This window comes from Fusarium falciforme, chromosome 1 (genome assembly GCF_026873545.1).
Source record: "Fusarium falciforme chromosome 1, complete sequence".
Lineage (NCBI taxonomy): Eukaryota > Fungi > Ascomycota > Sordariomycetes > Hypocreales > Nectriaceae > Fusarium > Fusarium falciforme.
This window is the reverse complement of record NC_070544.1, coordinates 25,966-50,828: the sequence shown is the minus strand read 5'-3', so window position 1 is coordinate 50,828 and position 24,863 is coordinate 25,966. Positions and strand designations below refer to the sequence as shown.

The window sequence follows — 24,863 nt, the reverse complement described above, 5'->3', positions numbered from 1 at the left end:
CCAAAAATTTCCCACACAAAATTAATTGCCACGAAGCAGCCGGCGCAAGGCGTAGCTGTCAGGGCCCCCTTTCCTAGTCAATGGACCCCCCGTGGGAGCGGAACCAAGTTTCCGTAAGGTGGAAAGAAATCACAAACGAAATTGGGTTCCTCTGCAGCGACGCACATCACTCCATGGCCTTGGAGCAAAGTAAATGGCTCACAAAACCCGCCGTCTTGTGTCTCCTGAGGCCTCCTACGCGGTAATCTGTGGCAAATACAATGACGTTCGTCTCATCCGACATGCTTAATTGAATTTGAAGTGGCTCTGCCTCAAATACTTCTTAAGAGCCGTGCAGAAAATGCGCTTTGTCCTGTGCTACTTGTGAGTTGAGTGAGCTTCTCACGCAGTGAAAATCAGGATGGTGGTGGAAGAATGGCGTCATGCACGCACCGGTGTTGGTGGCTCACAATTGTCTAGATAATGCTGAACTACGGCAGTGACGGGGGGTTGGTTAGCTGATGTAGCACAGCCACTTTACCCCACAATATTCGCACATTTGGGGGAGCACCGTCTAGAATACCGTATCAGACCACCATTCACAACTGCGCACGTCTTGAGGCAAAAACTTCGTCAACGATTGTGGCTGAGCCACGATTATATCATCAACTCGAGGGCCCGCTATGTGGCACAGCACGCCGTGATGGTGTTGTCTTGGCGGAAACCTACGATCATGCGTTAAGTAGACTTCAGGAGCGACCGCAAATGATCCTTTGTATAAGAGACGGGGCGAAACAGATTCTTTATAATTTATATCCCACTGCGCATGGCCGAATTTAACATAAGTTCATCATTGAAGGTCACGGCTCGCTACCACCATCGATAATCACAAACAGAGAGACGTTGAGGCCGCGAATAGTAAAATGAAGGAGGTCGTCTACATCAAGGCAGCATTCTCGTCACCGTCCTCTTCCACTTCTCCCTGTAGTCGGCCTATCTCTCCCGCCTCATCACATACAATTAACATGACACGGCCATCTTCAGCAGGGCCTCCCAGGCCTAAACGAAAGGGTATGTTGCTTTTTCCCTTTGCTTGTTAGGCTTGCTTCATTGTTCCCACGTCATGGGCCTGCAGGGCGTTGTAGTAGACAGGAGCAAAGCAACGCGAGACAGTCCTACTACTACTATACTAACACAACATTATTCAGGTGCACGAAGTGTTTCTACCCTTACTCCCTCACAACTCGCCCGCAAGAGAGCAAACGATCGAGAAGCCCAAAGGGTTATCCGCGCCCGCACCAAAGAGCACATCGAGCGGTTGGAGCGCGAGTTGGAGGAGCGTAAGAGCATGCAGAGCCGCGACCAGACCGTCCAAGAGCTGTTGCGCCGCAACAAGGCGCTCGAGGAAGAGCTGATGCGACTCAAGGAGAGCAGGGAAGTGCCAATGACGTCATCACCTTATTGTGTTCCAGGTATAACTCCATGACAGCTCTTAATGCCAAACGAGCTCTTGTTAACGTCAATAGTCTGCGACGGAAACCCCAGTACTGGTAGTGATGCCATTCCTAGCCCTCGAGGATCATCCTTCTCTGACGACTGCAACTCCATCCCGGACTACAGCCAACAATACGTCCCTCCACCCAACAACTGCGAATCCTGGGCGAGCACCGTCCCCTGCCCCGTCCCCTCCAAAGCCTCGAGTCCATTGTCATCAGCCGATAACCATAGCACTGGCTATATCCCAACCAGCGTGCCCACTTCAATCCTCCCCTCCAACAACACAAGCTCCTTAAGTATCAGCGCCGTGGGCCACAAGGACATTGCCAAGATGGAGTATGACGGCGTGTTCCATCACGCCACGATTCCCCAAGGGCATCCTCTATCCGACGTGAGGCCTGGCGGGGAGGTTAATCACACTCTATGTCTAGACGCAGGATTTTGCCTCGGCAATTTTTCGCTGTAGTCTTGCACTTCCCACCTTTACTTCTCCATGTTGCATCGCCACTGGAATATGTATCCTATTTAAAACCCTTGCCCCAGCGGCTCAAGGCGGAATGTGCTCTGCTGAATCACACCGCTTACGTGCCGCCTCAATGAACTTCTGGTTGCGTTCTTTCAAAACTGTCGCCGAGACACCCAGGCCGAGGCGATGTGCCACATTCTAGGCCTGCATCTGTTTCGAGATATCAAGGGCAAGGATCATAACCATCGTGAATAGCTTCACGGCCAGCGTGAACGCTACACCACTGCTAGCATCAGGCAACAGCCTGCTGCCTATGAGATCGGCAGACTGAACACAGATATAAGACACCGACTCTCGTCACTCCTCTAGATAGAAAATCAAGCGCTTATTTGATCCTTGTCATGGCCCATCAGTACCTGCGACACCTGGCGCCGATGAATGCTGCTGCGATCTGGTTCTCTTCCTCTAAAGCACTACTTTGCCTCTGGCATGTTAACAAGGCAGTCCTTCAGCACTGCCGTCCGTTCTTTGCATCGAAGGTTGGCCAAGCAATAGAGCAGGCAGAAGGCAAAGCGTGGGATGAGTTCTTTGCGTTTTTGGCACTCGATTGTGGCTTCCTCAGACGAAAAATCATTCGAAGAGCGGCTGGCTAAGTTTGAGCTTGAGTACGTGATGAAGCGAATAATTGTCGGTAATGTTAAAAGGTCTAAGTTACATACGTCTGAGAGGAGCACAGCTCCTTACATAGTATCCACATCCCAGCCATCAGCAGATCGGACCACCTTAGTCATACGGTCTCAACACTTTTACATTCCAGCCATGTCTTCTGAGCCAGAGCGAATATTTAGCCTAGCCGGACAGATGTTTACGGCTCAGAGAGGCCGGCTGAAAGCGGACATCATAGGAGCCGCTCAATGTGTATCATCTTAAAAGAAAAGTGAGGTTATCCAGATATCCAAATAAGATACAAATCGATCCAAATCAAATCAATAATTTTTGTCTCTATATTAAATCAAATTGGACACTCGATTTTATTTTATTTATTTATTTGCAAGCCCGAGGCAACCAGTGACCATGACACTCTCATCAATGTTATCCAGCCTCTTCCAACAATGCTGCCAGCCTCAGAGGTAGATTGAGTCGGCAGCCTGTTCGACGCCGTTGCTGACTCGTCCTAGAGGCACCCCTCATCCTGGCTCGAAAATAGTGCGGTACAATGAGAACGATAAGTTTACTGGGCAACAGGTGTCATAGCCTGCAGCATCCAATCCCTGGCCGAAAAGGAAGCAAGAAAACGAGCAACACTGCTCATCTCTCACGGGTGGCAGTCGTTGTGGGAGCTGTCGAGATGGCTGCTTTATCCATCTTGTGGGCACTGTAACGGTGGGAAAGTGGGTAGAATGGAAACTCGAGTTAAAGATACTAAGTATCGAGTCTTGAATGTTATTATCGATTATCCCAAATGATAATACAAAACAGTAAAAGCAATAGCCTCTATATAAGAAATATATCTACCTTATGGCAATTTATATAATCGAATGGCTCATAACGAACTTAAACTATGTCAGATGCCTCTAAATCACTTGTCTCGGTATTAGATGGCTTAGTATCTAACTAGCTAGCAATCATCTTCTTAATTATAGCATTTAGTAAATCTTGCCTCATTTGATCTCTTCTCTTTTGGCTCTTAGGTCTTCTAACTCGTCTTCTTTTAAATAATTAATCCCATAAATCCAAAGCTTATTCTCTCGTAGCTGCTTTAATAAAGCTCGCTAAGTATTGAGATTATTACTTTTAGTAGTCTCTATTATTAAGTCCTCTAGGCATAAACCTAAATCTAATAGATTAAAGCATATATTTTTCCCCTCTGCTTAAGAACTATAAGTTTTAATATAAAAGTATGTAAAGAGTAGAAGCTTATATATCTCTAAGAGAATTTTCTTCTATCTTCTAGACTTTAAGTAGATGCCCCTTATAATGACCTATTTAAGGGTTTTTATAAATTAATAAATAATTATATAGAAGGCATTGCTAGTTATTAATAGGCTCTCTAAATTTAATAATTATAGATAGTATAAGGGGCAGAATACTAATTAATTAAGTATTAAGGCATATAATCCTTAAAGCTATAAAGTATATATATTTAGTATAAGCGGTAGTAGTTTTTAAATATACTTATTGTACTCTTAGTTTAGGTATATCTAGCGGAATTTTATATTCTCTCCTTCTTTAGTAGATTATTTATATTAAAGGTTAAGATATTAAAGCTATTAAAAAAAAGGCTTTAATAAGTAATTATCTATGTCTTTATTATCTAGAAAATATCCAAAATTAAAAGCAAGAGGTAGCTAAAGGTTAAGTTTATCTAATTTATTAAGTTTAGATCTTCGCATAGCTATAGCTAGTGATTTAAATAAGTTCATAGTATTTTCTTCCTAATCGATATCATCGTATAGAATATCGACAAAGTTAAGCTTTAGGACCTTGAGGGCTAGGGTTATGGTTGGGATTAGTGTTTACTATCTAAGCTAGTCTGCCTAGGGGGTTTCTTCTAACTAAGATATAATATATAAGATAAGAGGGGAGATTCTCTTATAAAAGAGATAAAAAATATATAAGGGTAAAAGAAAGTAACTAAGAAAAAGAAGTATAAGTAAGAAAAAGAGGCATAGTTTATTAAAAAAAAATAAAACATACTAACTATATAGCCTAGAATCTTCTAATATATCTTTCTTTTAGTAACTTTTTAAAGAGGGATTTTATATACTTTTTTATAATCTTAATATTATAAAAAATAATAAGGGTAATTAATTAATTAATAATAATAATAAGTATACTAAAAAAAAAAGCGTAAAGTTTTTCTTTCTTAACCTAATTTATAAAAAGAATAAGAATAAATTAAAGGTTAAAGGCCTTTAACTCCTTTTCTATATATAAGAAATTACTTAATAGCCTAAAATAGCTTAATACTTATTTCTCTTAACTTATAGCTCCCTATAAGGCTTTAATGCCTATCCTTATAGTTCCTAAAAAGCCTTATTAAATTTATCCCCTTTCTTTATATATTATTTTTATTATGCCTTACCTAATACTATATTAGGCTTATAGCTACTATAGATTAATTAATTAAATATTTTTATTTTTTTATTATTTTTTTATTTTTTTATTTTAGCTCTTTTTTAATATTATAATAAGTATCTAAGGCTAAATAATAATAGCTAAAAGCTTATTTTATTATAAAGGACTTATTTTCTTATTAAGAAGATAAATAATATAATTATTAATTAATAATTATTATATAAGCTAGTTATATATTATATTAAGTTAATTCTTTTTCTTTAAGTTAGTTAATATAATTTTTATTTTTACTTTAATTACCTTATACTTTAATATAAATCCCTTATTAGTCTTATAATCTAAGTAAATAAAATCTTTAGCGCTATAAATATAAAATCTTTTTTTAATAATATAAAAATACTTATTTTTAATTTAACCTTATTTATAGTTAATTATTATTTAATTAAATAAACTTAATAGCTTTTACTTTATAATTATATCTTTTATACCCTTAGATAAAAAAGGCTTTTATTTTAATAATACTTAGAGCTATTATTTAATAAAGGTTATAGCTACTTTAGGGTCCCTAGGGATAGATTCTTAAAAGGCTTACTTAGGGTCTAAGGCTAATCTTTTAAATTAAAAGGTATAAAAATTAAAGATTTATTAATTTACTTTTAAGCTTTAGGCCTTAGGCTAATTAGTTTTATTATTAATTTTTTATTTTTAAATTAAGCTTATTATTATTAATTAAAATAATTATTGCCTCTTAATAAATAAAAAAATTATTTAGAATTTTTATATTTTAATTAATATATTATTTAATTAATTATATAAGGAGGTTAAAAAATATAACTTTAGAGTTAAGAATTATAAATAGCCTTAGTCCCTAAGGAAGTTTTATTATATTATTTAAATTACCCTAGGGAATTTAGATTAAATAATAAGATTATTAATTATTAATATAGCTAATATCTCTTATATCTATTAATATATATTTTCCCTAGTTAATATAAAGCTAATCTTAGGGTATTTTTTAAGTAAATCTAATTAAATTATAATTAATTAAATCTATATAGAGGGATTATTATTTTATTATAATCTTATTATAAGTATTCTTATATTTAAAGTAATTATTTTTAATTCTTAGCTTATTAAACATTATAATTTAATAAATACCTTAAATCCCTTCTAAGTTATTATTATATAAAATATCTCTAAGCTTTTTTCTTTTAGTCTATAAATCTAATACCTAATTAAAGATTAATAGATTAAATAATTATATAGGTATTTTTTTACTTTTATTAATATTTAAAGCTATAAGAGGGTAAATTATAGCTAATTTACTTAAAGTTATTCTTATAAGTCCTTTAAGGGTTTAAAAGAGATAAAATATATTAAGGAAATTATATTTTTATTTTTTTTATTATAAAATTAAAAGAATAAAATAAAAATTAAAGTAATATAATTAATTAGTGCTTATAAGATATTCTTATTAGGTAATAAAGGTAAGTTTTATATAGAGCTTTTAATTAATTAATATTATATTAAATAAATAAAAATTACTTTTAATCCTATCTTATATAAATATAATAAAGTATTTATTATATTTAAACTTAAAAAATCTTATAAAGAATTTTCTTTCTTTATAGGCCTTATATTACCTTTAAATCTCTCTAAAACCTATAGTATAATTTATTAAGACTCTTATATAATTATTAAGAAAAAAAAATAAAAGCTCTTTTTAATTAGAATTATATTCTAGCTTTTTTTCTTAGATATTAATTTTATATTATATAATTATAATAACTTTCTTAAGGTTATTTTTAAGTATTTATAATATTAATAAAATTAAATTATTAAGAAATATCTCTTTATCTTTTTCTAAGTCCTAATATAAGTACTATAAAGCTAATATATATTTTCTTTATAATATATTATAAGTAAGGTTATTATAATAATACTATTAAAGTTTATCTTTCTTAAGCTTTAATTTAATAAATTAATAATTATTTAATATACTAAGGTATTTAAAGGTAATAAGGTCTTAATAATATTATTTTTATTATAGCTAAAAGAAAAATAATTACTTAGAGTTATATAACTTTTTAATTATATTAGGGCTAGTTTTATTTTTCTTAAGAAAGCTTTTTATTTCTCTAAAGTATTTAACTTAAGTTATTAAATAAGCTATTTTCTCTTTTTTTATAAACTATAAGTAATTAATAAGAATAAAAAAAATAATTAATTATATAAATAAAGGTATCTTAAAGGTTTAAAGTATACTTAGGGATATAAAGTTATTACTTTTAAAAAGTCTTTTTAGTAATTTATATATAATATATATAATATATATAATATATAATTATTATATAATTAAATATAAAAAGAGTTTTTAATCTTTTAAACTTATTAGTTTTAAAATATAAAAGGGCTAATTTTAAGATTAATTCTTAATTTATATTAATCTTATTATTATTAAATAAAAAATCTTATTTTATTATAGGAAATAAATATATATTTTTAAATATATAAAAAAAGGCTTTATATTTTAATTAAATAATTAATATAAGTAATTATAAATAAGAAAACATTTATATCTTTATACCTTAAAGAAATAAATAATAAGCTAGTTTATATATAAGATATAAAAAAAAGTTAATATATGATATTTTTCTTAAGAAATTATTTAGCTTTTTTAATATATATAAAGAGTAGCTATAAATTATAACTCTTTATATAAAGGTTACCTAAATATGTTATTTTTTGTTTTTTATATATTTTAACCTTATATATATATAACTTTTATATATTTTTTATTTTCTTTTTTTTTTTTTTTTTTTTTTTTACTTTTTTTATTTATATTTTTAATTAATTAATATATTATATTTATATAAACTTCTTATAAGATCCTTACTAATAAGTAATAAAATATCCTCTTTAATATTTAGACTCTTATTTAACCTTAGCTTTCTTATATTAATTTCTAGAGAGGTATTTTCTCTTAGTAAAGTAATTATAATAGGTTTAAGGTAACTCCTATAGAGGCCTAGATAGCTAACCTCCCTAGGGCTAATTCTTATATCCTCTCTACTCTTAATAGCCTTTCTAAGTAAATAATTAAATAAGTCTATAAGTGCCTTAAGGTCTAGATTTATTTTTATTTTACCTTTAACTAAGATAATTTCCCCTTATATATTAAGCTTACCTTAAATAATATAGGTTATAAGAACCTAAAGGTTATTATAAAATATTTCTTTAAGTATTATAGTACTCTTAATATAATTATAAGAGAGCTTATTTTATTAATATTAAATTATTTTTTTTAGATTATTTATATCCTTATTAATTTTACTTATCTTTATAAATAATTCTTTAACTAATTAATTACTTACTTAAAGTATTAAAAAGCTCTTAGGATTACCCTCTTTAGGTTTTATAACCTTATTTCTTATTAATATTATTATTAGTCTTATTTAATTAAGATTAATTAAAATAAAAAATATATTTTTTATTTTATATCTTAATTAAGGGTTTTATAAGTAAGAAATATATTAATTATATTTAATACTAAAGCCTTATAAATAAGAGTTTTTACTTAGGTATTAGCTAAAATCTATTACTAAAGGTCCTTGAAATTAGCCTCTATAAGAGAAAGATATTCTAAAGGATTTATTTAATAAGGTTAGAATTAATTAATTAAATTAAGTATCTTATTATTATATTTCTTATTTATACCTATTTATAAATAGGAATTAAGAGTAGGACTATTAGCTTCTCTAGGGAATATATTAATTAGCTCTTAATAAGAAGGCTAATTCTTTTAAGTTTTAAAAGGGGGTAGATTTTAGGTCTTAGAAGTTTTCTTATTAAGGGATAAATTTTAAATATAATAAGGTATTATTATTTTTATTTAATTAATAATAAGATCTAGCTTTATATGTATAATTACTTTTAATTAATTATTTACTTTTTATTTCTTATTAATCTTTTTATTTATTTTATTATCTAACTTTAATTTTCTTATATAGGCTATATATTAAATTTATTTCTTATAAGATAAGAAATTTAAGTATTATATCTAAATTATTATAAATAATATTATTATTATTTTCTAATATATCTTATTTATCTTAAATAATAACTTTAGTAGCTTAAGTAATATTTCTAATATTTAATTAAATAATTTATATATCTCTTATAAAATATATACTTAAATTTATTAAAGATTTTAATAATTATATTATATTATTAAAACTTCTTTTTTTATTTTTTCTTCCCTTATTAAAAACCTAAGGGTCTTTATAGGTCTTTAATATTACTTTTTCGAATTTTATTTTATTTTAAAGGCTCTTATATTAAGTAGCTTACTTAGTAATAAGGCTAAGGAGTTATATTTTTATATATATTAATGTATTTCTCTTTAGGTATAATATCTTACTCTTTTTACTAAGATCTTCTTTTTTATTATTTATTTTATTACTTTTATTATTATTTTCTTAGTTAATTATTTAATTAATTATTAATTTCTTACTTCTTATTACTTATATATTTTTTTTATTTTTATTATTTTTTAAACTTTTTTTTTTCTTTAAGCTTCTTAAGGATTTCCTCTTTATTTAACTCCCTTTCCTATTAGCTATTTTTATCTTTTATAAATTTCTTTAAGTAATCCCTATAGATAGATTTAATAATCTTATAGCTATTAAATATCTTAAGTTTATTGTAATTTGCCTTATTATAATACTTAAAGATATAAAATAATATATATAATAAGCTTATATCCTAGATAAGTATATATCTTAAAAATCCCTTAATCTCTCTCTCTTCTATTTAATTAATTAATTATTAACTACTAAATATATCTAAATTTAATAGCAAAGGTAATATACTTCTTACCCTTTAAGCACTTTAAAATAACCTAAAATTATATATTTAATGTATTATATTAATCTATAATATCTACCTTAAAAAGCTAAGTCGCCGCTAAAAAGGTATATAATCTCAATGTAATTAAATTCCTAAATTATATAAACTATTTAATCCAAAGGAATATATTAGTATTTAGTTTATCCTTAACTTAGATTCACGAGGATTTCCCTTATAACTATATAGTATTAAAGAAATAGCTAATAGATTACTTTTTCACTGCGACTTATTACTTATTAATAAGCGCTAGGCTTCTAACTTTATTAAGCGGCACTTAGACCTTAAGATATATTCTTTTTAAAAATATAATTATTAGAGAGCTAAGTATAAAGATCTAATTATTATCTATAATTAGTTTATACTTATAGTAAATATAATCGCGAAGTATAATATCTAATTAAAGAATATTTATAATATTAATAAGATTAGCTTTCTTATAGGTATAATTATATATAAAATAGTTATTATAGGTATAAAAAGGTAGAAAAAGCGAAAATTAATATAGCTTAGAAATTAAAAATAAATTATAGTTACTTAGGTAATTAATATAAAAGGCTAATTAATGTTATTATTAATTTATGCTAATATTACCTTATGAATTAATATTAAAAAAGTAATCTCCTAGGTAATTAAGTTATTATAATAACCTAAAATAGCTAAATTAATAATAAGATTAATCTTAAGTAGCTTAAATACTTTAATTAATATATAATTAATTAATTACTTAATATTTATTATCTCTTAATCCTTAATAAATATAAAAATTATTATTATATTAAATTTAAGAAATATTATAAAGAAAATAAATTTATTATATTTTATATATTACCTTATTTATTTACTTTAATTACTTAATATTAAGTATTTTAATATATTTAAAAATACTTATAATTAAAAAATAAAATATTTAATTCAATACTTTATAATTTATATTTTAAAGACTAAGTTTCTTCTAGCCTTTTATATTATATTTTAGGCTATTATAATAAAAGAAAATATTAAATTAGCCTTTAGAAAAGCTAGGCTTATTCTTCTTAACTTAGAAAGTATATTCTTAAAGCTTAATATATAGCTATAGACTCTAATATTAATTAAAGAGGTAGCTAAATTATTAACCCCTTAGGTCTTAAAGACCTTAAAGATTATACTTAAGGCCTAATCTTAGTTTAAATACCTTAAGATATAAGTTATAAGGTAAAAAAAATAGCTCTCTAGAGTTAATTCTAAAAGCTATATAGTCTTTTTCTAAGGGAATAAAAATAATTATATATAAACTTACCTTACTTAAGGCTAGGGTTAAAGACCTTAAATAAGTAAATAAGATACTAACCTAGTGCTAGAGGGTAAAAAGGACCTAATTATAGAAAAGAGGGGTAATAATTATAGAGAAAAGAAAATAGGTAATTAATTAAATAGATATTAATATATAGGTAGTAGCTAAATTATTAAGAAGTAGTAATTAAGGAAGGTTAGCATAACTAAGAGTCTAGTATTATAATATTTATAGTAAGCCTAGATATAATATAAAGACCTATTAAGTAGTAATTAAGATATTTAGAGAAGAGTATAATAAGTAGTTTTAATTAATTAAATAGTTTATAGTATTTTTATAGCGATTTCTATTATAAGGGCAAAGACTTTTAGGATATATACTTATCTAGGATATAAGCTTATTATATATATTAATTATAAAGTAATAATAGTAATTACTTAGCCCTAGTAGGTAATTATATCTTAGTTAGTAAGTAATCGTAGGGTCTTTCCTAAGTATATAATATATGCTTTATCGTAATAGAGAGAGAGAAAAAGAGAGAGAGAGAGAGAGAGAATGAAGAGCAAAGTAAGATTAATAAAAGTAATTTAAGGGGTAGCTATTATAATAATAGTAAGGCAAGCGAGCTAAAATAGCTAAATAGAGTAATACTAAGGGCAAGAAATAAGGTAAGAGGTATACTTTAATAAGGGGGATTTTTCTAAGTAATATATATATAGTAGTAGTAAAGAGGTAAGTAAAATAAATAGTAATAAAAAAGAAAAGGAAAAAATAAAGAAAATAAAAGGGGAAGGGGAAGAGAAAAAATAAGGTAATATAAAATTTAAATAATAGGCTAATACTCTTATATTTTCCCTCTCTCTTTATTTCTATCTTAGTTTATTTCCCTATATTAGATTTATAATTTATTAAGGTATTATTTAATTAGTTTTTTATCCCTTCTTATTTCTATTATTACCTAAGAGCTTTATCTAAGTAAATATAAAAGACTAAAAAATAAAGACTATAAAGTCTGAAAATAGTATAGGGTAGGTAATTAAAATAGGAGGAGAATAGGCAGTAAAATTAGTCTCTATAAAAAGCTAATTAGCTAAATAAGGTATTATAAAGTAATAAAAGTAAGAAAAATATTAGATAAGGTTATAAAAAAAAAGGCTAGCTTCTTATAGGCAGTCTTATTACTTAAATTAGTTATCTATCTAGGAATTTATTTCTAAGAGAGGGTTTATAGCTTATATAGCTAATTGATCGGAATCTATTAGCCCGATTTAGATAAGAGTTATACCATTGGATAGCTCTAATTCCGGGCTTTAAAACCCTACTAGTTTTACTAGAAACAAATAACTTAGAGCCGGGCTATAGTTAGAAGAAGCTATTACGACCTGACAAAAGCACTTATCACGTGACTAACAAAGGACCCATGGTTACCTATTAATCAAGATACAATTACCTCTAAGAGCTAAGTAATTATAGTAATTACTTTATAGTTACCTATAATTACTTATATAACTACTCTAATTAACCTCTTAGGAATAAGTAATTAAGGTAAACCCCCTAAGTATATAAAATATATTTATTGCATTTTCTTATATAATAGCTATCTTAGCTATTAATATTGTAACGGTGCACCTTTGCCGTCACGCCACAGGGCAAAAGATTGGGCTATAATCGCTATTGTAGCAATCATAGTGGTGCTTTAGCTGCCTATATAGAGGCTTACAGCGCCGTTACGGGTAACCAAGCCGTAACATAGAAGTCTCTTATCTCCTATCTCTATCTTCCTTTCTTTTAATTAATTACCTTCCCTACCCCTTATACCTTAACCCTCCTATTTAATATAATAACCTAAGCCCTTATCTCTTTTTATTTATTACTTCTTACCCTTTTACAATTTTATATCTAATATTAAATAAAATAATAATAAATAATAAAATCCTAATAATAATCTTTTATTAATTAATATTATATTATTAATATTATTAATTATTATTATAAATAATAATTAATATTAGTTATTATTTACCTCTTAAATCTAACCTTAATCCTGTCACGACCTAATAAAATACTTATCACGTGACTAACGAAGGACCCACGGTTACCCACTAATCAGGATGCGATTACCTCTGGGAGCTAAGTAATCACGGTGATTACTTCATGGTCACCTATGATTACCTACACAATCACTCTGATTAACCTCTTGGGAATAAGTGATCAGGGTAAACCCCCTAAGTATATAGAACACACTCATTGCACTTCCTATGTAGTAGCTACCTCAGCTATTAATATAACTTGGTTACACTTAATACCTTTGAGCATATTACTAGATGTGATACCCCTATTATTTAAGCAATAGCGCGACTACTTTATCTGCTAATATAAACCCAGCACGACCGGTTTATCCCTTGGGAATATACACGATCGTTATAAATCCCTAGCCCTCTAAATAGCTAAAAACTACCCCTATTTACCCTTTTTATAAATCCTATCTATCTACCTTTCCCTTCTTATTTCCTATTACTAATAATACTTTATTATTATTATCTAAGCCTACTAAGTCACTAAAGCCTCCTTTACCTTCCTTTACTAAGGTTAATTCCCTAAGGAAATAAGTAAAGCCCTACTACCTCGCCGTCGCTAAGCTACCTATCTATCTCCTTTATTCCGCCTAGTCTTATAATAATAATAGGCCCCTCGATTATAATTATATCGCCTATCTTTATTACTCTTTCTAGAATAATAGCCTTATATATTAAGCTAAGTAGTACTATATCTAGGTCTCTTATAGTATTACTATTATTTAAAAAATAATTAATATTATCCTTAGGGTTATGGTTGGGGTTTGTATTTACTATCTAAGCTAGTCTGCCCGGGAGGTTTCTTCTAGCTAAAGATATAGCTTATAAGGTAAAGAGAGGAGATTTTTCTAGGAAAGAAAAGTAAGAGAGATATAAGAGTAAAAAGGATATAGCTAAAAAGAAAGAAATATAGCTAAGAGAAAGAAATATAGCTAAGGGAAAGAGGTATAACTAGAAAAGAAATATAATAAGAAAAGAGATATAAAAGATATAAGAGATATAAGAGATATAAGAGATATAAGAGATATAAGAGATATAAGAGATATAAGAGATATAAGAGATATAAGAGATATAAGAGATATAAGAGATATAAGAGATAAAAAGTAAGAGATAAGAAATAAGAAATAAGAGATAGAGGCAAAATAGCCTTAGGAAGCCCTAAAAGTATTCTAAATAGACCTAGCTAGGTTACTAGGGGTATCTCGGGCTATAAAAGCCGCAGAGGTCGCCCTAGTCCTTATAAGGGCAAGGCTTATAGAGGAGTCTAGCTAGCTAGCCGCAAGGGGGCCAATGAGGTCCTGGAGCTTCTAATAGATCTTAGTGGTCTCTAGGTTATATATTAATATAAGTCTTAGGGTTAGGGAACTAATAGCTATGTTTAGGGTATACTTTTCTTAAAATAATTAGCTAAAATAATATAACTATTTAAAAAGAATTATTTTATGCCTATATAAGGTTTCCCGGGCCTTATAGCTATTTTATAGAATTACTTATAGTATTTTAAAGAAATAAAAGAAAGAAATAAGTTAAATAAGAGTATTAACCTATATTAAGGTCTTAGTTTATATTTAATTTAAAGCAGTTTAATATAAGAGATATTAAAAAGTCTTAGCTTATATTTAATTTAATTAGATATAATGCGATAATTACCTTAGAATAAGGGTATTATATAAAAAACTAGTAAGTCTATATATGTGATGATTATGTGTTTCCCAAGGGATAAACCGGTCATGCTGGGTTTATATTAGCAGAGAGTACTAGGCGTAGTCTAAGTAATAAGAGGTATAAGTCATATCTAGTAATATACTTAAAGGTATTAAGTATAACTAAGTTATATTAATAGCTAAGGTAATTATTATATAAGGAAATATAATAAAGGTACTCTATATACTTAGGGGGTTACCTTAATTACTTATGCCTAAGGGGTTAATTAAAGTAATTATATAAGTAATTATAGGTAATTATAAAGTAATTATTATAATTATTTAGCTCCTAGGGGTAATTATATCCTGATTAGTAGGTAATTATAGGTCCTTTAGTAGTTATATAATAAGTATTTTATTAGGTTGTAATATAATATCTCCCCTCTATTAGGTCTTATCCTTAAGGCCTATAAAGTTAGTTATTTAACTTTCCTTAGTTTATTAAAACTTTTTTCTTTAAATATTCTAGTAATACTAATAGTATATTAAAAGTAAAATCTTAGTCTATTATGCGCTATTATTAGCTATTTAAACTAATTAAAGAAATAAGCTTTAAAGTTATATTTTATTTAAATTATATTTCGAAATATCTATAATATAAGATACTTAAAGGTATATCTTATTATCTAGAATATATCTATTAAGGTTATGCTTATAATAGCTTAGGAGTATTAATTTCTATTAGTAAGTATAATTTATCTTAGTATTTCCTCTTTTTATTAATCTATTTTTTATAGTATTTTATCTTATAGCTAAGAAGCGCTATCTTAAGCTTAAGGAGGAGAGGGCTAAGGAAGAGTTAATTGCCCTATAGTAATAAGTAAATAAGTAGCTTTCCTACCTAATATATTTATATTGCTAAAAAAAGCAGATTTATAAGCGAGGTATAGCAATAATATATTAGGGTTTAAACTTATTAGATAAGTTAGATAAGGCTAAGAGAGTGGAGTTAGAGGCTATAGTAGCTACTTAGCTTATTAGTGCTATAGATATTATTAACTAAAATGCTATTTTTATTTCTTTTTTTAATATTATTAATAAAAGTCCTTTAAAAGGTATTATATATTAGTAAGGTATTTTAGTAGTTCCTAAGTATTTTCTAAGTCTAGATAGTTTTTTTATTTAATAAAATATATTATTTTATTATTAATTTTATTTATATTTAGGATAGCTTTTATAATATATTTTTCTAGTCTATTAACTTTGGTTTTTAGTTTATTATTAGTTTTAACTTAGATAGTATTTTCTATTAATTTAAGTAATAAAATATAAAAAATTAAATAGACCTTAACCTTAGGTAATAAGTCTAGTTTATAGTTATATTCTAAGATTTTCTATTTAATTTTATAGGGTTTAATATATTTATAATTAAGTTTTTTATTTTATTATTTTATTTTAATATTTTTTATTACGAGGTAAATTATATTTCCCTCTAAGAAAATTAATTTCTTAATTTTTTTTTTATTAATATAGTTTATTATCTTATTTCTAATTAATTTAAGTTTTATTTATATTTCTTTATATAGGTTTTTTAATTAATTACTAATAAGAATTACCTTAAGATTAATAATAATATCTTGTATTTATTAATATATATCTAGTATAAATCTAAAATTAATATAAGCTAATATAATCTTTATGCTTTTATTTATAGTTATATTATAGGCTAGCTATATAGCTAATAGCTTTTTAATTTAATTTATTTATTTATAATTAATATAGTATTAAAGGTATTATTTTAGTATTTAATTTATATATTTAATCTAATTATTTATTTCTTTATAGTATATTATAAAGAATTTATAATTAATTCCTAAGTATCCTATAAGGCTTTATTAGAATTTTAAAGTAAATAATAGTCCTTAATCTATAATAATTTTAAGTAATATATTATATATCTTAGCGATATAAAAGTAAAAAAGGTAAATTAATTCTTTTATTATTATTAATTCTCTATAAGGTATAAAATAAGAAAATTTTATAAGTCTACTTATAATAATAAGAATATTATTATAAAAGTTTCTAATAACTAGTTCTTTTAATAAGGGTAATTTAATAATAAAATCTATAGTAATTAAGTCCTATAGTTATTATATAACTAGGAGTAATTATAACTTATTATAAGGTTTATAGTATTATGCCTTGGTTTTTATATAGAGGTTATATTATTTAATAACTATTATAATAATTTTTTTTATATTAAGGAAAATAAATATTATTTTAATTTACTCTAGGGTTTTATTAATTCCTTAATATCTATATAATAAATAATTATATATTTTATATATAAGTTTATAATATAATTTACCTAAGACTTATTATTTATTAGTTTTCTTATTATCTAAGAGTTATTTATTATATTCTTAGATCTATTTTAAGAGTAAATTACCCTATTTTATAATATAAGTTATATTAATAATTTAATAAGGTATTCCTATAACCTTATCCTATTTATAAGTTATAGGTTTAGTATTAGGTTTATAGTTTATATAGTTTTATATCTATTATTTAATTTTCTATTTAAACTAGTTATTATTATAAATATAGTTTATTTATTTAAATATTAATTAGTAATTTCTATTATAAGAAAATAAGTTATAATAGTATTAAAAGATTAGTTTAAATACTTTATTAAGAATAATAATTCCTTCTTAGAATATAAGGAGTTTATCTTCCCTTTGGTTATATCTATATATATAATTTATAAAATTAATAATATATTTTTTATAGCTTTTAATAAGCTAAAGGTACTCTAGTAGGGGTATTAGTCTATTATCTTACTTAGTATTAGTAGTTTTCCCTTAGCATTCTCTATATTAATATATTTTTCCTTTTATTTTACTTTTAAGGTTATAATTATTATAGTATTATTATATAGCTTTAATTATCTCTTTTAGGTTATTATAATATATAACTTAATAGTAGTAATAATTAAAGATAGCTTATAGTACTTTATTAGGGATAGAGATCTTTCTCTTATATATCTAGACTTTATTACTTTATTATTAATATTCTTATATATACTTAATAAAATCTATAATTAGTTATTTATATTTTCTAATAAGTATAAGGTATTCTAATAAGAGTATTAACTTCTATATTTACCTAATAAGCTTTTATTTAAGGTATCCTTTAGGTATAAAATATAAAAGTTATTTCTTAGCTTTAATCCTTTTAGTATCTAGGTTAAGTTATTAGCTAATAATATCTACCTTATTATTTTCTATTCTTTTAATATAAATAATAATATAATTAAATTCTAAAAGGTATTTAATATATTATAATTATTATTTACTAAGTTCTTAGGTTTTTATAAAATAAGTAATATTTTTATAATTTATATATATTTTAATTTAGTATTTATTTCTAAGGAGGTAATATTAAAATTCCTTAAAAGTTTTAATAATTATAAGGAATTCTTTATTATAAATAAGGTAATTAAGCTATATTTTATATAACTTATAAGAATAAAATATAATAAGATATAAAAGTTTTTTATTATCTTATTATCTAATCTAGGCGCTTAGTATAAAATCTAAGGTATTTATTTTAAGTTTAATTTATTAAGATTAATTAAATATCTTAAGTATTAGCTTACTTAAGATAAATTCCTTAATTTAATTAAAAGCTTTCTTAGCCTTAGCTTTAAATAAAAAGGTTTTATTTTTCTTTATAAGTTTTATTAAGGGTATTATTATTTTACTAAAAGCCTTAAGAAATCTATAATAGTAATTTATAAATCTAAGAAAGGCTTATATTTCCTTAATATTAATTAATTTCTTTTAGTCCTTAATTACTAAGACCTTCTTAAGGTCTATATATATCTTATTATAAGAAATAATATATCTAAGGAATTCTACCTCTAAGGTATAGAATTTACTTTTCTTAGGTTTTATTAATAACTTAGCGTCTTATAGTATTTATAATACCTTATAGATATATTTTATATATTTTTCTTTTATTTTAAAGAAAATATTATTTAAGTAATATATAATAAATATTATTATTATATTACTTTATGCCACCTAAAATAGGGATTAAAGTATCTTAATCAATATCTCAGTAGTTTTAATAATAAAGGCTCTATACCTAAAGCCAGAGGTCTTAATAGGCTTAAATTAATAAGGTTTATCCACGCAATTATTAATAGCTTTAATAACGCGCTAAAGCTAGCTCTATTTATAATAAATAGCTTATATCTTAACTAACTAAAGAGGTTAAAATCCTTATAAAAGTAACCCCTTTACATAGCAGCTCTCCCCTCTAACGTTAACCTTCTAATCACAATTCTTAACCACTTAAAGAGGTTAAAATCTTAAAGGATTACGCTTTTATTATCCTCGTGAGAGGAGGTTTAACTATAACTAATAATAACCACTATAACTAACTAGTTAACTAATCAACGACTAGTTAACTAATTAATAACACATTAAGGAGATTATAATAGCTTTCTATAGAGACCTTTAACTAAATAATTAAAGTAATGCAACTAATGCCTATTAGTATGCCTTTTAATATAACTAAGATAACCTTACTAAGGAGGTCTATAAGCTTTATAAGGGCGCAAAAAGTATATATAATAGGCTATAAGTAATAATATAAAATAATAGCCTTAAGAGTATTAAGGTAAGTATATAATATAATAAACTAATACTAATTAAACTTATAATCTTTAGTTATAATATTTTTCTTCTACTTAGCCTCTTTTTACTTAGTTATAATACTAATAGAAGGTTTAACTTTATTAAAAAAGAGCTTTCTTTATTAAGGGCTCTTAAAAAAAAGCTAGAAAAAGGGGAAGATTTTATTAGTAAAGATGCTAAATTCCTTAAGGACTTATAAGATAATAAGCAGCATAGGGCATAGGTTATAATGCTTATAATAACTATAAAGACCTTCTGCACTACTAAATAAGAGGATTAAAGAAGTCTTACTATGGCTAGCTAAGATCTAGCTATATAGCTATAGGCGCAATATTAGGAAATAAGGGTTATTAGCGTTATAGGTTTTAGAGGGATTAGTTCTTAGAGTTAGCATTGGAGTTTAAACCTAAAAAGAGTTAGCGCTAGGGCTTAGCGCTAGACTTAGTAGTAAATAAAAGTCTATAAGTTTAATTAATTAAACCTATCTAGTTAAATATATAATATATATATCTTAGCTTATATAAATATATAAATAATAATAATTTTAATAATAATTTTAATAATAAATATAATAAATATATCTAGATATTTTTATAATATATTTTTAATTATTTATTAAAATATAATAAGTATATTAATAAGTCTAAAAGGTATAATAAGGTACTTAAATAGTTTATACTTAGTATAATAAGTGGTTTTTTATTTATATTCTTTCTTAATTTAAATAAGGTTATAAGATCCTTTAAGGTTAAGAGCTATAAAATATTTTATTTTAAAAAGTTAATCTTTTAAGTTATTAATAAGAGATAATAATATATAATCCTTAATTATAATAGTATTAAGTATTTTAAAGTTAATATAAAGCTAAAGCTTTTTATTTTTTTTTAAAATAAATATAATAAGGTATTTAATAAATAACTTATTTTTCTTAATATATCTTTTTTATAATATATCTTTTTTATAATATATCTTTAATATATTTCTTTAATATTAATAATTATACTTTATTAAGTAAGTAGAGTTTATTAAAGCTAGGTTACTTCTTATTAATAAACTTAATTTCTAAGTTATAGTATATATATTTTAATAGGCTAATTTTAAGTTTTTTTATAAAGAGCTTTTTATAAATATAATATTAAGATAAAATATTTTTAAGTTATTTTTCTTTGAATATTTTTTTAGCTTACTTAAGGTTTTCTTCTAACTAATAGAATTATTATATAATATATATAATTATTTATTAGTTTTATTATTTATATTTATTATAATATTTATATTATATTCCTTTAGGTAAAGAAATATCTTATATTTACCTCTTCCTAATTTCTCTAGTATTTTTAATAAAAGTTTAAGATCTTTTATCTAAGTTATTATTTATTATAAAGAATATCTTATTATTAAAAAAAAGCACTTAGCTAGTTCTCTAGTCTAAATATAAGTTATATTATTATAACTATAAGTACCTAAGTATAAGATTATAATACTTATTAGGTATAATATTAAATAATATCCCTTAGTTCTTTCTTTTAATAAAAACCTTAAGGTAATTAATCTTATAGTTAATACCTCTATTATTATAATTAAAAGGGGTTCCTTTTAGGTTAATAATTAAATAAGGTATTTATTTATATCTCTATAATAGCTTAAGCTTATTTACTATTGCTAAGTTAAATTAATTCTACTTAGCTCTATAATCTATTAAAGTATTTAATTATTTTCCCTTAATTTATACTTTTAGTTCTAGGTATCTTTATTTATATACTCTATTTATAAAGTAAAGGGCCTTTTAGGGTAACTTTTTATTATATTTATCTATTTATTGCCCTATGCTAGATAGGGTATCTAGTTTTTTAATATAGCATAGTTATAATAATTAAATTTATACTCGCTATTTATATAGGCTTTATAGTTATAATTATTTACCTAGCTATTAATCTATTTTTAATAACTTTATTTTATAGCCTTATTATTATTATAGATATAATTTAGCTATTAGGTTTTTAGGTAGGCCTTATTAAGGTCTCTATATTAGATATAATTAGTATATTCTTATAAGACTTTATCTATAGGTCTATAGTCTTTTCTAAGATATAATTAAATACCTTTATATTATTTCTTATTAATAGTAATTCCTTAATATATTAAGATATTAAATCTTTTCTTTATTATATATTTTATTTATATATAAGTAGCTAGGACCTATTATTTATATTATAGGTATATTTCTTTATAATATAATATAGCTTTTATATTAGAGTAGCTTTTATTAGGTACTTCTTCCTATTTTATTATAGCTTACTATATTATAATAATAATTTATTATTTTAAGTTAATAGCTCCCTCCTTAGTAAAATAAAACCATAGTATAATAATATTAAGTCCCTTATATTATTTCTTTACCTTATAATAAAAGGTTTTATAAATTAGGTAATATTTAATATTAAGCTAAGATAGCTAAATAAGGAAATAATTATTTTATTATTTATTTATAATATATATACTATAATAGTAATCCCTATATAATACCTAAGAGACTTCTTTATATTATAAGTATATAAATATTATATATAGGTTATCCCATAGGTTATAATAAGGTTTAGGCTATCTTAGGTTTATAGCTATTTCCTTATAATATACTTATATATAGATATCCTTTATATTATATATATTTTATTATTTTCTAGCTAATTAGATATATTAAGTAGCTATACTAAGTTAATAATATTTACTAATCCCTTTATAGACTAATATCTTATAGTTATCTTTCTAGAGTATTATATATTAATTGCATTATTATTAGTAGGTTTATATAGCATTTTATTCCTACTATACCTATGCTCTCGCGGAGTATTAGCTATAATTAATAGGTTTATAATATCTATTTAGCTAAGTAATAATAATTATTTATTATTTATTAATAAGGTTTTCTATTTTATTATTTAGTTTTAATAAAAGGTTTTATATATCTAGGTTAATAAGGTATAATTAATAGACTTTTAGGGGTTTAATTAGTTTATAAAGTCGCTCCTTTATAATATTATTAATTATATAATTACTAGTAGCTTATTTCTCTATTAAGTAGGCAGCTTAGTAAGGCATAGTAATTTCTCTAAGTTAAAGTCTTATTTTATTATATCTTTTTTATGCTATTCTTAGTATCTTAGTAATATAAATAGCTATCTAGGGGTTATTATCCTAGTTAGTTATATTTAGGTATTTCTTACCTTTTAGGAGGTTTTATTATAGCTTTAATTAATAATACCCTTCCTTAATATCTTATTATTTCTTTTAATATTTATTAGCCTTATAGCCCTTCTTATAATAATAATAATATTTAATATTCTTATTATCTTTTTAGGCTACTCTAAGTTCTATAAGTCTTATATAAGTCTTATAAAATATATTACCTTTAGTTTATTTTCTTCTCTAAGATTAATGAATATTATTTTTATTACCTTAGATTTACCCTTTATTAGATTTCTCTATATATTATTTAAACTATTAAGTATTTATCTTAATAGCTATATTAATATAATCCTAGAGGTTATTAAGTTTTTTTATTTTATAAAGTTTATTTTTAATCTTATTTTTAAGTTTTTTATAAAATATAATTTAAAAGGCGCTTATTTCCTAGTTAAGAAATATAGTAATTTATATAAACTTAGCTATATAGGTTAAGGTAGCTATTATAAGTTCTTAAGTTTTTATATAACTTATTATTCTTTATTAATAATTTTAAAGTTTTATCTAATTATATCTTTAAAATTTTTATATTTAATAAAAAAGAGTTAAGTTTCCTTAGTAGGCTTATTTCTAAGAAAATTATATAGCTTAGGCTTAAACTAAGTAAGTATACTACCTATAAGATATCTATTAATATGTAAGACCTTATTTTTAATATTAACTATTTAAGTAGGGAAGTATTATTAATATGCCCTAAGAGATATAAGAAATATCTTAATATAAATAGCTTATTTATTAAATAGCTCTAAGTCCTTAGGTTTAATAATCTTATTAATATCTTTATAAGTTATATTAATAGCATTATATATAAATATTTAAATTACTAAGGTTATAGACTTATTATTATATTAAATTATTTTATTATACTTAAAGTATAATAATATCATGGCCTAGTACTAGACCAGGCGGTCTAGCTAGGCAGAAAAACCATCACGTAATAAGATATTATATAAGTAAGCGAGACCTATTATAATATAAGTAAGCACTTATATATTGCGCTTACCCGCGATAGTATAAGGATAATAAGTAAGTAAGTACTATAGGCTTTACCCCAGTAAGCGCTCTAAGTATATAAAATATATTTATTATACTTTTTTATATAATAGCTATTTTAGCTATTAATATAACTTGGTTATATTTAATACCTTTAAGTATATTACTAGACGTAATAACCCCCTATATTTAAGTATAGCGCGATTAATCTATTTACTAATATAAACCTAATATAACTAGTTTATCTCTTAGGAATATATATAATTATTATATATTAATAGCTCTTATTTAGAGGATTACTTATATTACCTTAGATAATATTAAATATAATAGCTACTTAGGTAACCCCTATAAATAACTACTTATAGGTTTTACTTATTAATTACTTACCTATACTTATCCTAGCTAACTTAGATAAGGAAATAAATAATATAAATAGCTCTAATAATAAGAAAAATAAATAACTATAAGCCTAGATTATTACTATAAGTATAGAAATAAATAGATTTTAAGAATTTATTAAGAGAATAGGTAAGAATTAGGATATCTAGAATGCATAATATTTAGATAATATCTAGAATATTATTAATATAATAGCTATTGCTATAAATAGAAGAAATATAAGAGAAATCTTAAAGCTAAACCTATTAGAACTATTTAATAGGATTACCTATAAGCTACTTATATTCCTTACTTAGCTAAGGGTATTTATAATATATTACTTAATATAATTTACTTTACCTACTAGTAAAGTCTAATATACTATAAGAAGACTTAAGAACTATGCTGCTATATAGTTTAAACCTATTATAAGGGAATACCTTATAGCTCTAGCTAGTTAATACTTATCTTATATTTATTACCTCTACTTAGATTATAAAGCCTTTAAAGTAATACTCTAATAAGCCTTTAGAATTATTAATAAAAAGATATAAGCCAAAAGGGAAATTAAGGTACTCTAATAGACCTAATTTACCTCGGAGTATAAGATAAAATACCTCTAGC

General features: G+C 24.7%; 1 protein-coding gene across 1 annotated transcript; it reads left to right on the top strand.

The window, feature by feature from the left end:
* Positions 1 to 902: 902 nt before the first annotated feature.
* Positions 903 to 1,942, top strand: NCS54_00000100 (Hypothetical protein; the record flags this gene model as incomplete). Its single annotated transcript, XM_053145669.1, has 3 exons — positions 903 to 1,050; positions 1,188 to 1,451; positions 1,506 to 1,942. The coding sequence occupies 3 exons, from the start codon at positions 903 to 905 to the stop codon at positions 1,940 to 1,942; spliced, it is 849 nt and encodes a 282-aa protein (XP_053001644.1).
* Positions 1,943 to 24,863: the final 22,921 nt, after the last annotated feature.